This window comes from Neophocaena asiaeorientalis, unplaced genomic scaffold (genome assembly GCF_003031525.2).
Source record: "Neophocaena asiaeorientalis asiaeorientalis breed wild unplaced genomic scaffold, Neophocaena_asiaeorientalis_V1.1 scaffold9, whole genome shotgun sequence".
NCBI classification, from domain to species: domain Eukaryota; kingdom Metazoa; phylum Chordata; class Mammalia; order Artiodactyla; family Phocoenidae; genus Neophocaena; species Neophocaena asiaeorientalis.
In genome coordinates, this window is record NW_020171825.1 from 256,206 (window position 1) to 271,243 (window position 15,038).

General features: G+C 37.7%; 1 protein-coding gene across 1 annotated transcript in view; it reads left to right on the top strand.

Annotated features, from left to right (window-relative positions):
* Nucleotides 1-15,038, top strand: part of NALCN (sodium leak channel, non-selective) — a 273,387-nt gene that overhangs the window by 193,596 nt on the left and 64,753 nt on the right. The window contains exons 16-17 of the mRNA XM_024740178.1: nt 956-1,094; nt 14,903-14,976. Of these exons, the coding sequence (XP_024595946.1) occupies nt 956-1,094; nt 14,903-14,976 (213 nt within the window). The remainder of the gene's footprint in view (nt 1-955; nt 1,095-14,902; nt 14,977-15,038) is intronic.

Genomic DNA, 15,038 nt, shown 5'->3' on the forward strand with positions numbered 1-15,038 from the left:
AGGATAAAAGGAAATGGAGAAACTGCCACTGGCCAGGGGTCCAGACTGCTGTGACAGCGTTTGTTTAGAATGCCATGTCTGGGTGCGATATAATTTGTCTTCCATTTTTTAGAAGAAGAACCACGGCGTTTTGCACTCATACTAATATGATTTTCTACCACTTTGCCCTCAAGTTAAACAATTGCACTGAAGATGCTTCAAAACGCTTATTTTTAATAATTAAAGGAAATTCTTCCAGTTATAGCTCAAAAATTACAAGTAGAACCAGAATAATATCAAAAATGACATTTTTTATGTAACTAGTTTTAAAACAATTCTATGGGGAGGTTATAAAAGCATGAGACTGGATGTGGTGCCATAATATTTAAAATTCAAATCAAAATATATTTGCAATTCTGATTAAAAAAATTTTTTTAATGTGAAAAATATGACATATATAAAAGAGCCGTAAATTAGATTCAAGATTAGTGATTATTGAAAAGATGTTATCTGAATTCTCCCCATGCCTTAAAGATCAGATGAAGTAAGTTTCTTCTGAGTTATTTTGAGTCTTTAAATGTAAAATTATCTCTAAAAAGATTCTTACGATAAATGAAAGTTCAGAGAGATGAACTAATTCCTCCAAGTCTTAGAGGGGAAAAAAAGTATCTTATTACCACAATAGGAGTTAAAAGATACCATTAATTACTGAATATTGTTGCTTAAAAGTAATTTCAGGGACGTGAGTTTTTTAAAACAGGAATAACTGAAGATTCAGGAATTTTTCTCTGAATTCACCATTTTGCAAATTATATGTGTAGTTAAATCTAAACACCTCTTGGTGTGACATGTCCTATTTTCTGTGAACTTTTGCCACTGCTTTATCTTAGCTCGGGCAAATCCATCATTGCAAAATGCCATCCCTTGCTCCATTCCATTAATAATGCTTGACATAATGTGTACTTCTTTTGCAAAGGGAAAGTTTCATGAAGCAGTTTATTGATCGCCAGCAACAGGACACCTGCTGCCTCTTACGAAGCCTTCCATCTACCTCTTCCTCATCCTGTGATCACTCCAAACGGTCTGCGATTGAGGACAAGTACATTGACCAAAAAGTAAGAATCACTGTCTCAAATAACCAGATTTTTCTTCAGCCTGTGTGTTAGAGAAAAGAACCATGTAACTGGGTGGGGTCCTGAAATCTAATGTCTCAGGAGAATAATGAAAAAAATAATTTTAGTGGTTGGAGAAATTACTAAACCTAACATTTATAAATTTGTTAATTTAAAATTTGCATTTCTACAGGTTAGCTTTTGAGCCCTGCCATGTGGCAGCCGGGTGACTTCCAATAGATCAAAAGCCTCCCCAAACCTGCATTTTCTCAAGTACAGAAGGAAGGGCTCTGAGCTCTCAAGTTCAGCCCAGGTTTAATGGTGGCCTGTACATTACTTTCTGCAGGAGACCTTACTTATTCCAGTTATTATGCAAGGGAGACTAACCAGAGCCAAGTTTCTCTAAAATTAGTCCAAATAACTGTCATTTGTTGAGTTTACTAAGGCCTGTGGCAGAAATTATCTCTAGGCACATTATCTTATTCATGTTCTGATTTACCTATGTCTTTATCATTTGAAAAGTAGATAGGGAATTTTTTTCCCCCAGATTCTACAGTTAGAAAATGAAAGATCAATAGCAGAGTTTGTGAAAGAGATTACACATTAGAGTTTGTTTGCAAAAGCATCTAATTCACTTGCGAGTATTTCTCTTTGAAAGTCCTAGTTTCTATTTTAATCCTTTAAATTGTTGCCACCTTTTTTCTATGGCTTATCATCAAATACATATTTCTCTATTATCATGTGAAAATAAAATAGCAGCTCCTTCATGCTCCAAGATTCTGTTTCTCCCCATTCTCCAAAAATTACCCTTGCAAAGGACCTTTACTTATTCCTCTCCTCCTCCTTTTCTCCCATCTCCTCCCCAAATGAAATGAACTTCTGCCCTTTATCACTCCCTGATTCCTTGTTTCTCTGCTGTAGTTGAGTGATTTTCTTCTCAATTATGATGATAATGATTTCCTTTATAGTGTGTCTCTTCTCACTCAAGAATTTTCATTTATTTCTTTTCTTTCTGTTATCTACAGATGTTATTCCTCTGTTTTAGAGATTCCAAGATTGTAGATGACAAGTCTGATGCCAATGTCATTTTTTTTTTCCATGTGAAAGTAATTCGGTTTTTCTTTGGTAGTTGGTTGGTTTTCTGGTTTCTCTTGGGAAGCTTGTAAGACTTTCTACATCTCCTTGGAGTGCAAAAACTTTACCAGGATATACTTTGTATGTCTTTTATCATCAGAACTGCCCAAACTGGGGAGTCTTTTCAGTTTGCCAACTAAGAATATAAGAAATTTTCATTTATTATTTGTTCAATTATTACTTTTCCATCTGCTTCTTTTTTCCCCCTACTTTTCTCTTATGATTGTTATCTCTCTTTTTCTTCTGTGTTTTGAAATATTTGTTCTGCTTAATCTTTCAGGCCACTAATTTGATTTCAACTGAGATCATCCTTTGCTTTTAAAGTTTGAGTGAAACAATCATGAAATGTGTGTGGAGAGGGGCACACGCACGCAATACTGTTACCTCTCCTTAAAGACGTTCAGAAGACTGTACTCTTCTAAAAGGATTGTCACTAGACTTGTCATGTCCCTTCCCCATAGTTGTGTTTGTACAATACTGTGCACAAGGCATAGAAGCAAAAAGTTTCTATGTTAGTGGATAAGCAAGTGGGAGGATAATGGCCTGGTTTCAGACAGTCATTCTGAAATTGCATTTTACACATGAGAACACAGATGGCTTATTTTCTAAATTTATTTCAAAGGCAGAACTTTAAGCCAGAGGGTGTGCAGTGAAGCCCCAGTCTGGGCTCAGGTTGCACCCAGCCCTCTCCAGGAAGAGTGCCAAGAGTCGATATCATGGATGCCCAACATGGCAAATCCACAACTTGCTTTTTTAAATCCCGAGTAACGATATCCCACTGGAAATACAAAATTAAAATCTTAGTCTGTGAAATTTAATTTTCTCTCTACAAGGGAAAAGATGATGTCTCTTACATTTCCTGAACAGAATATTTTGAAATTGGTGAGAAAAAATAAATAAAAAGGTTCTTAGCAGGTGAGTGGGATGGGGGGTGTGTCTAAGGGGACTTTTCATCCTTCTGTGTTTGTGGCTTCTTTTTATATTCTCATTTAACAGTTATTTTTAACTAACTGAAAGTAATATAACAATTATAGCTTTATTCTGTAATCTTACACTTGTCTCTCTCATAATCCCCTAAAATATAATGAACTAGCAAAGACATTGATCCTGGGGGCGGGATCCAAGTCCCTCAGCTCTAAAGAGACTAGAACTTCTTGGAGACTGTGGGCCGTCCCCCATCTATAAAGTCAGTTGATTCAAACACACAATACATGGTCTTATACAAGGACGGTGATCGGCCATGGTTAAGTTGCCCTTCATCCCCTGTCAGGCTCATTGGCCATATGTAGATAAACCACAGTTAGAACAATATTGTTTATCTTTTTACAGCCTTCAGCATCTGGAAAGGGGCACATAGGGAACATAGTTTCTCTTCATCTCAGCAGAAGCTACCCTGTTGGGGCAGCAGCAAAAAAGACTTACCATGCTGCCACCCATTCTTAAAGCTTTGACTTTTCTCAGGCTGCTAGGAAAGTAGACTTAACAGTTCCTTTCACCATCCCGTTTCCAGCTTGAGCTCCTGGCGTTCTTTATAAATACTAATGATCTGTCATCCTTGAGGGCTTTGGGCCAGGGAAACCCAAAACAGAGAATTCCACTCAATGAATTTCAGTGGTAAGGATTTAAGGGAAGTAGGAATCGAGGAGAAAGCAGTCTGGTATCTGTATTTTTAAATATGGCAAGCCTTTTTCATTTTTCTTAAGAAACCCCAAAGCCACTTAAAAGCAAAAATACACAAACACACGAGAAAAATCCTGAACAGAGACCACACCACCGTTAGCTCCCCTGATAAAGTATTTTTCGGGAAGCACTTGCAAATTTCTATTACATCCCAGTTGCCTTTGGAAATACGAGTCATTATCAAGTGGACAGCAAGGTCCTTCACTCTGCGTGAAGAAACTCTCCTGGCCCCCTGCAAACAGAGGCTGTTTTCCCCAAAGAGTAGTAAGAAATCAAAAGAAAAAGAGAGGCTGGCTTTTGGTGATTCTAATAATGTGAACAAAGGAGCAATAAAATAAAAGTTTTCTCTTAACGACTACCTGTCAGGAAGAAACTTCTGACACCCTCTATACCTGAGGGACTCACTTTTCTCTTGCCAAGGAAAACACTGAGTCCCCAGGAACCTGGACATCACAAGTTAAGGGGAAAACCTGACAACAAAAGCCAGGAGGGGTGGAGGTGGAGTTGTTTGATTAAGCAACGTGGAAACACAAAAGCACATGTTAGGCAAGATTTTCTCAAGTAATTACCCTGGCTTTGAACAACTGTAAGGAATTCCCATGGCAACCTCACTTTGCAAAGACCATGTTTTTAAAAATAGCCCTGTCTGATTACCTTTATCACATAGTTTAAAATACCTGTCCTTCTCTGTAAGCAATGAGCAAACAAAACTGTAACATCTTTAAAGCGTTGTGTGGTTTGCTCAGATCCTAAAGGAAAAAGACAGCAAACAGTGTGGTCCCTCTTTTCCCTTGGGGTGTCCTTCCAAACCCCACAGAAAAGGCATTCCCAAGTGCCAGTTCCCACATCTCTTTCCCTTTCTACTCCCTTACACCCCCGTGGGCATCTTCAAGGGGTCCCCTTTCCTCCTGATTAAAGGATAAACCTGCAGATCTTCAGAGGAGTCTTACTAGTTTCCAAGCAGAAGGGAATCGGGCAGTGGTTTTCTACTCATTTTTTCCCTCTGTATTATTGGAATTAAACCCTCAATTCCTTAAGTAGAGTGCTTGCATAAACTGAGATGTGAACTTGGCTTTCCAGTAACCCTGTTAATAAAAGCAGCTCACTCTGTCCTCAAGTGAATCATCTCATCAACGTCAAGGTTTCCACTGTGGTTGGATCTAAGGACTCTCTCTGTCTCTGACAGACCTCCCTGGTCTTTCTGCCCTGCTGTCTTGGCTGGGGAGCCACTTCTGGGGTCAGAATCTGCCGTGTCTGGGGAACATGAGGGCCCATCACAGAGTCACACCAGCATGAGACAGATGGAGAGATGAGGGCTGTCCCAGTCACCCCCTTGTATCCCTGCACTTCTCAGAACCGTAATCAGAACCCATATGATAAAGAACAGTGAGGATTTATTTCTCCAACAATAGAGCAATGTCTGCTCTCTCTCTTACCTGTCTCTTTTCTGCCAAACACATAGAAAGTTCCATAGTAAGCCTTCATAATTAATAGCTAACACGTGTACAAAATGAGGAGGAAAACAAAAAAGTAATTACTGTGTTTTGTTTACCCTTTACATTTCCATAAGTCTTCAACAGTCACTCAGTCATTCAACAAACATTTATGGAACACCTGTTATTCGTCTGGCACTCTTCTGGGCTATGGGAATTCAACAATGAGTGAGATGTGAACTATGTCCTTTAGAATCTTTTAGTCTAATGGGGAGAAACACGTGTGAATGGATGAAAGTAAAAACTATTACAGGAGCATGAGACAGAACCCCCTATGTCCTTCCTGCAGAAGAAGGAAGACTGAGCCATAGAGGACAAATTGCTCCAAGCAGGGAGGGAAGCATGTGGAAAATATGGACAGCATGATCTCCTTAATGTAACTGATTGTGAGAAGCAGAATAGAATAGTCATTAAGACCAGTAATACTAATTACATGATGTAGGTTCCAATCCTCATTTATAAACAGAGATAATTCTTATTTTTAAGGTTTGTTGTGAGAATTAAATAATATATGTTAAATGCTTAGCATCGCACCTGGCATAGCATATGATATGTGCCTATCAAACCAGATAAGAAAAGTTACTTTAGGAACTTACCTGACTGTCCAGTGGTTACGACTCGATGCTTTCACTGCCTGGGCCCGGGGTCAATCGCTGGTTTGGAAACGAAGATCCTGCAAGCTACACGGCACAGCCAATAAAAAAAAGAAAAAAAAAGTTACTTTAATTAAACCATGCCATGAAGTCAGATTCAGCAAATAGACATATTCATCAATCAAGAAAAATTACTTTTACTTAAATTAGCCTTCAGATGTGACAGTCTAGTTGAGCACAATACGTTAGTTACTGATTTATTTTCCTTACTGTCCATGAGCCTGATTTTTTTTTAGTCTGATTTTTGATGATATTTCAGTTGCAACCCCCGTGCCTACCTAGTGTCTTAGCCTCAAGAAGTAAATTAGGGCTTCCCTGGTGGCGCAGTGGTTGAGTCCGCCTGCCGATGCAGGGGACACGGGTTCATGCCCCGGTCCGGGAAGATCCCACATACCGCGGAGTGGCTGGGCCCGTGAGCCATGGCCGCTGAGCCTGCGCGTCCAGAGCCTGTGCTCCGCAACGGGAGAGGCCACAACAGTGAGAGGCCCGCGTACCGCAAAAAAAAAAAAAAAAGTAAAGAAGTAAATTAAATTGTTCTGGAAAGGTTTACTGTTCACAAAACCTTGCTGATTGCCATACAGCATTTTATAATTTTCTGTGTAATCATAGAGTATTTGATGGTTTGTTCCAGTAACTCCACGTGTAGCAAGTTGCTCAGCTTGATCTATAATTTCCAGGATGAACGTTAACTCACTTTAAAAAAAAGAGAATAGCCTGTTTTCATCTTTTGGGCTTTTACTCTTCTGAAAGAAATTTCTAAAATAATAGCTTAGCATCTCTGCAGTGCCATTCAAGACACGTCTCTAGGAGAAGAGTGGCAGATTACATGTTACTACCACTAACCAGAAGCTGTATTGCAAAGATACAAAGTAGTGTGGTCCCAGGGAGGGAAGAAGTGTGTCCATCAAACCCAGTATGAAAACCCTACCACTTCTCTCTTTAGTATACAAATGCTTTAGTAGATAATTGATTGCCCACTTATTCACAGTAATAATGGAGATGCATCATTTAAATGACAACTTTTTTTTCATTTTTATTGATCTTTGCAGTACGTTTGTGAGCTCAGATTAAAATATGGCTGCATTTATGTGTACAGTCTTCATCTGACAGTCATTTCTAGAGGACTTTTATATGCAGTGTGCTGGGTTATGGGTTAAAAACACATTTTGCTGCTTTCAACTAACACGAGAATAGGAATTCCCTATCAATGATTGTTTTTTCAGAATATTTAATTGTGTGGTCACTTTTAGTTTGGAATTATATGTAATTTGTTTGCATTCCTTAGGTGCACATTTATTGGGAGTCAAAAGTAAATCAGTCTAGGATTAAGCATCTTTTATACATAATACAGAAGGCTTTTGATCAAGTGTTTTTGGTACAGTCTCCAAAACAGGTCTGGGAGAGCTGAGGTTGCAGCTAAACCTATCTTTGAAATTTACATTTTGCTCTACTTTTTAAACATGCTTCCCCTTTGAGTATAGTCGTACTTATAAATTGTATTTTCCATTAAGTCTCAATGTGTTATAGTTGATGCTTCTGCTGGCATTCTTGTTCTTTGGATCTGAAGTTCAAATACAGTTTAATTATAATTGGAGACCAGTAGCTGCTCCTTGTACTATCAGAGTGCCATGGATTTTAAATTCATAAACAACTGCTTGGTTAAAAGCATCTGTCATTTTCTCCCAGAATCATAAATCCACTCATCTTTTTTTAATCTCTGCAGATTTTCAGTCTTTGTCTTTCTGTTTATATGAACTATAACCATGAAGTCATTTTGTTTTTTACTTATATAATCTAAATCTCCCTAGCATGTATTATATTTTATTACCAGTTAGCACTATATATACACATATCTAATTTTTTTCTATAATTGAAGATAATGTTTTCCCCTCGTGCTTTGCCTCATCAGTTATTATCCTTGTTTAGCTGAGATATAAGTTGTTGGAGATTTGACCAACTCTGCAATGACAAGCATTAGTGACTAAAGCACAGTCATAAAATTCAAGTGCCAAAAAGCCAAGCCAATGAAGTTTCCAATCATTTAGTTTCTAGTCTTACAAGACTGTCCTATAGCTCAAGTTAATAGAGGCATTTCAAAATAAGCAGTCCTCCTTTGTAAGTTTTACCTGCTTCACATCTGTTATTTTAAGGATTCACTTCATAAGAAAAAAAAAAGGTAGAACACAGAGCTATCTTTTAATATTAAGAAATTTATTCATTCTTTCAATATATTTCAGAATTGAACTATGCACAGTGCTAGACTAGAGGAAAATGTAGTGGACAAGGAATACACCATCCTTATAATATGGAGTTTATGATCTAGTGGAATTCACAGAAAGACAAAAAGATGTTTCACACACAGAGCAGGGACTGACATGTATGGGGTGCCCTGGACCCCAAAGGAAGAGTAAAGATTTGGGAGGTTTGTGTGTGTGTGTGCACATGTCTGCATATGTGCTTGTACACGTACATCTTTATATATATTTTTAACTTTCCTGCCTGGTATTTTCTCAGGATTCAGAATTTATGATGTTGAAATAACTTAAGATCAGAAATCTTGACCCATCATCTAAAACTCCCTTTTTACAAAAGTCATATTCTAAGACATATTTCAAACCTTCCTAACACACCTTCCTAATACAATGGTATTCACCTTTATATACATTGTAATAGGACTATTTTAATCTTGCTGCCACCAACACTAATCACGTTTTTAAAATTCTTTCTTTCTAAGCATAATGTCAATTCTGCAAAAAGTTTATTTTATGGAAACATCTTGCCATGCACAGGATCTGTCGTATGCACTTTGGGATTAATTTTCAGTTCACAGGTGCATGAAAAATTCAAATACAGATAAATGAGGTACCACCTTCAACGTGTGTAATTTTAAGTAATTGCTCAGTTCCAATTACTGTGTTTTATGTGGGAGACTTATTCAATAAAGTGGCTCGTTATAATAATTACACTATACCTTTCCAGCAGAAATGACATTCATCAAGCCTTGTTCACTGGACCATGATTTGGGGCTTAATGGTCATATGTTTTTATGAATTCTCTCCCACTTAATATCAATCTATTAATATTTTTAAAGTGAGAAAAGAAAAATAAGGCCTCTCAAACTTTTTCCCACTTAGCAACAGAAATGTACTGTTAACAACTCCAAATCAGAAAAGTTAGTTGAATATTTATAATGTTTGTGGTTTTCTTTCTCAAATAAATATTAATGGCTTCATTTTGAAGATCACTAGAGTGAAAGATGGTTCTTTAGATCTAAGCATGGAGCATCCCAAAAGAATCTAATATTCCCTGATAGGTTTGTGGTTACTCCCAGGTGATTGAATAAATTGAATTATTGTTCTGGTTAACTAAAAGTTGTGATGGATCCCTGATTTTAAGGATTCAGTAAATGTAAAATATAAATCCTATAAACCATCCTGGCTCTAATGGGTTAGAAAGGTCATTGATCTCTTTTCATGCTTCAGCATTGTTATTCCGAAAATCAGTTATGGATATATAGAACAAAGAAAAAAATTGGCTAGTTTAGATTTTGTATTAGGAGTTGAGAGAAGTAAGAGCATGTTATATGTGCAAACCAAATCTTCCAAGTCAAGCAGACAATGTTTTATTACAGTATAGCTTGGAAAATTCTTTTCTTTATACTTCTTCTTTTTAATACTGCTTTTAAAAATACTTTTAAAATACTGTGACATTTTACATAGACATCATGATGTAGTGAAAAGCTGTACAATCCAGAACTCTAATCATAATTCTGCAATTTATTATCTGGGTAGCCTTAGACAGCCTAATTTCTATGAACCTCAGATTTCCCATCTGTAAAAAAGAGATAATAATACTACCTATGAAGATTAATTTGAAGATATGTAATATGTAATATAGTACCTCAACACATGATCAAACAGCTGAGGAAATGAATAAGGATTTAGAGGATTTGAAATACACAGTTTACCAGTTTCATGTTATGGCCATTTATACAATTCTTCATTCAATGACTAAAGAATATACATTCTGATTCAAGAACACATGAATGATTTATAGAACATGACCACTTAATACACCACAAAGGAATTCTGAATATAAACCAACATAAAATTAGAAACCAAATAACAACCACAAAAATCACCTACACATTTAAAAATTTTAAAACCACTTCCAAATAACTGAAGGAGTATAGAAGACACCACAATGGAAATAAAAAGTATCTAGAACTGAAAAATAATGAACATAATATATATCAAACTTATGAGAAGTAGCTAAAGGCATTTTTAGAGGAAAAATCATAGCCTTGAATGCATATTTAATAAAGGAATAAATGTTGACATTAATCTTCCAAGTATTCAACTCAGGTAATTAGAAAAATATCAACCAACAAAACACTGAAACAGCAGGAAGAAAGAGATAATAAAGATAAAAGCAGATTTTTTTCTCTGAATTAAACATTTTGCAAATTACATTTGTAATTAAATCTAAATACCTTTTGGTGTGACATGTCTTATTTTCTGTGAACTTTTATCACTGCTTTATCTTAGCTCGGGCAAATGCATCACTGCAAAATGCCATCCCTTGCTCCATTTCATTAATAATGCTTAACGTATGTGTACTTCTTTTGCAAAGGGAAGGTTTTATGAAGCAGTTTATTGATCGCCAGCAACAGGACACTTGCTACCTCTTAGGAAGCCCATCATAGGGGCTCTATCCTCATGACCTCATCTGAACCTAATTGCCTTCCAAAGGCTCCTCTCCTAATATCATCACACTGGGGTTAGGGCTTCAACATATGAATTTTGGGGGGACACAAACATTCAGTCAATAACACACAGCACTGTAGGGAAGAAGCCAAGGTTAGTTGCAGGGCATCACATGTTTCTGGGAACAGGCAAACACCCTCTTCCCTCTACACTAAAGAAAAATATCCAGGGGACTTCCCTGGCGGTCCAGTGGTTAAGACTCCACGCTGCCAATGCAGGGGGCCCAGGTTCGATCCCTGGTCAGGGAACTAAGATCCCACATACCGCATCTAAGCCGTGTGCCACAACTAGAGAAGCCCGCAGCCAAAAATAAATTAATTAATTAAAGAAACAAAAACATCCAGGAGTGGAATCAAAAATAACAAGAGTGATAAAGGAAAGAGCAGATCCAGATAAAATTGGTAGTGTCAGGGGGGAGTGAAAGCAGAGCCAGGAAATCCCAGAAAGAAAGCTGCCGCATTTGATCCCTGTATTCCAACAGAAGAGGAAGCTCTGAAGTTAGGAGAGAAATATTGGAAATGCAGGAAAACAAATTTTGCATGAAAATGAGCAACTGAAAACCATCAAAGTCAAGTTCCCTACAAAAGTTACAAGAAAAAGAGAATCAGGGAGGGAATGCTATCCTATAGACAGGTAAAGAATCAAGCATGTATCTTGCCTTCTCCTTATGAATTGAACTACTGAGTAACCAAATAATACATGTGGGGAGGTGCCTCATTATAAAAGTAATCCAACTAATAAATGAAAAAAAATGACAGTTTTACAAACTGGGTGAATCAGTCATCTAAGCAACGAGTATCAATACTGCTAACATCACAAAAAGAGGGACAACCAGACATGATGCACATTCAGATCAAACCTGAGTGTGATGAAACTCAGAATCCAGTTGCCAATTTGCAGAAAGTACAGAGGACAGAAGAACATGGTGAACTATACAATGAATGTACACTTAGCAAAACCAGGCTCCAGGAAGCTATGGGTCAAATGGCCCAGGATCTTCAACTGTAAAGGGGAAAAAAAGAGGAACCTGTAGATTAAAACACCTAAAGGCAGTGCCAGAAAATTGGCTCGACCCGTCCATTGCTATGCCCTTCAGCTCCAATGTATTCAACCACAGATAACTCTATGCAAAATGATTTGAAGTTCCAGGGTCTTGAATTCCATGTTCAAGTGCACAATTCTGGGACAATCTTGTAAATTAAAATTTTAAGACTTAAAAAGATCACTTATGTTTTGTTTGAACATTTAAATTTAATGTCTTTGTTTTTGATTATTAATTCAGTCACAGAACAGTTATCTTGTGGAGCTGAATGTATCAGGTTTGCAAATATAAAATCACCCAAAGAAAGAGGTTTTTCAACTAATCTTTTATTTTTTTCAATTCAAATGCTATGTAAATATGTCACCCATACCCTTCTTTTTAAGTCCTGCATTTCTGATAGGTTTATATCCAGAATGAACAGTTACACCTTTCATAAGCTGTAATTCCTTAAGTGCTTTGATCATTATTTCAGGTCCTGTCAGTATCTTCTGGAGCCATAAGAGGGCACTGCAGAGCAGTGTAGCTGGTGCTGTCGGCTGAAAGAACTGCGCGAAGCTTTACTAAAGAAATAGGAGAACTAGTCAGTCACTACAGGCCTTCTTTATTTACCAGCAGAAAGAACAGTTTCTAAATACATATCAAAGTTATCAAATACAGGTAGGTAGGTAGATAGATTAGGTAGATAGATAGCTATAGATATCTCCTTTCTTCTTTCAAGAATATTCCAAACCTGAATTGAAGTTATTCTATTACGGTGTTTATTCTTCTACCTATTCTGTTGTTAGTTACAAAAGAAGTTTTCAAGGACTCCTTGGTACAGATTAATAGCGTATTCTGTTTTACCTGGTTCAAGTTTAGGACAAAGGAGATTTGGAAGCCCTTTAGAAACCATGTGCAGTGCAAGAAGTAATTTGGAAACAATACAACACATGTTGTCCCCAGTGTCCACAAAGGTTTTTCCCAACGTGAAGAACACTGTTTTAAGTGTCAGCTGCCCAATTACAGGGGCAGAAGCCGGGTGATTGAGTTCAGACCATCTCCTTACACTAGGGGAAAGACGGCTAAGGCCTGTCTTTGTCCTTTGAAGATGAAGCAAGTGTAGGATCCACAGCTCTCTCCTGAAACTTGCCTTCCCGGGGCCTCTGTAGCCTGGGCCCTTTCATAACTGGTGAGCACTTTCAGCTGAGTCTTCTATCTCCAAAGTGACTCTAAACAATGTTCCTCAGGAGATGGCCTGTCACCTCGGGGAGGTTCAGTCAACACACAAAGTCACTCGTCAGCAGAGGAGAGAAGATGTAAGAAAGTTTCATGATTCGATCATGGTAAACAGCCTTTTGTGTGTTACCCTGAAAATATAATTTCAAAAAGAAAAAAATGACTTCCATTCTAGTTTCCTTATCTACACATTAATTTATTCTCCCAAGAGTTGTAGTGAATAATGAAACCAGCTCAGTTTTTCATTATTGGAAACAAAAGAGTGTACCACCTCTCCTCACGTGAGGGAAATTGCCAGTGTGTGCAGTGATCCTTCCCTTCATTACAGATTTGCTGTGAAATAGGAAAGTTCTCTTGCTAGTGACGATGCTATGTAGGTTGCCAGCTGTGGTGTGATGACCAGCACTTTCCCAGCTCTGGCAGTATGGCCACATGGGTTCACATAGCATTCATTTATAGGTTTGTTTGCAGATTGGGGCTCTGTGACTTTGTACCTCAAGTTACCTATCTCTTGTTCAAGAGAAACTGGATGGTCTATTTTTTCTGAATACAGAGTTATTCTGTCTCCTGCTTGATTTTCCTCCCTCAACTTTGTTTGAAAGTGTTTCCTCCATTCTCCTTGCTTAAAGGACCGCCTAGCTTAGCACTTGCACAGGTAGTTTGCACCAAGTTAATCTGCCCTGTGCACATTTCCAGCTTTAGTCCTTCACCCACTGCTTCCTTTGCTTGTAGAAATCTTAACTATCCTTCAAGGCCCAATACGACTTCTTCAATCAAATCTTTGCTAACTATTTGAGACACACCTAGTTCTCCCCGACCCAGAGCCCTGCAGCCCCCCTTATCTTTTCTATGGTGCATAGCACCTAGCATTTTACTAGCTACTGTACCCTGCTTTTTACTGATAATCTCATGACTCTCCAATAGTCACTAAAATCATACTAAGTGCTCAGGAAATCTAGTCTAATCTATTGATCAAAATGAATGGGACATTGTCTAAGTACCTGAGGTCTGCAGCTACACTTCCTAGTTATTGAATCTTCCCAGGCTGGTGTTGTCTCTCTTCTTTCTCTGCCCTTTTCCTGCCCACCCTGGATCCCTGTACACCTGTCACCAATCTTCTGTAACTATCAAGCAGTACAGAGCTGAGTCTGTGGAGTGTATCTTCTGGTTTGTAGCCAGCCTCCAGGATTTTTATTTCTTAGTCCTTTTTCCTGGGTTAATTTCATCGTCGCCAAGGAGGAAGAAACCTTGAAAGTTTGTCTCATTTGTCCCTATGTCTATAGGCAAAACAGTTCTTAAACTCATCATTCAGATTAGTATTGGGTCCCAGAATCAGATGTAATGTGGATTAGACAATATTTTACTAAACGACGGCAATAAGGGTCCAGTAGTCATTGCAACATTAAATTCTTTGGAAACTGAAAACCCTATTCGGATGTAAGGAGACATTACTACCAATGAGCATAGCCAGTGTGTCGCCCCCAAAGCTGTGACACGTGGCCTCACAAGCTTGTTTACAGTTCTATTCAAATAAAAGTAAAGATAGAAATTAAAATTAAACGATAGAATCAATCATATGATGAAAAAAATTCATGTGTATTGTTTTCATAGTGTTCTGTTTTGTGTGTGTAATGATTTGTCAGTATATTTCCCCTTTACACTCTTTTTTTTATTTTTAACATTTTTATTGGAGTATAATTGCTTTACAGTGGTGTGTTCGTTTCTGCTTTATAACAAAGTGAATCAGCTATACATATACGTAGATCCCCATATCTCCTCCCTCTCCCCTTTACATTCTGAAACTAAAGTCACACTCATGATTTTACAGCTTCGCAAGTCTGTCTTCAGCATCAGGGCGAGGAACCTTCTAGAAAAGGAGACCGCAGTCACTAAAATTTTAAGGTAACATCGTTTAACACTGATACATATTTAAATACAAATAGGATTAAGTTAAGCAAAAAGGA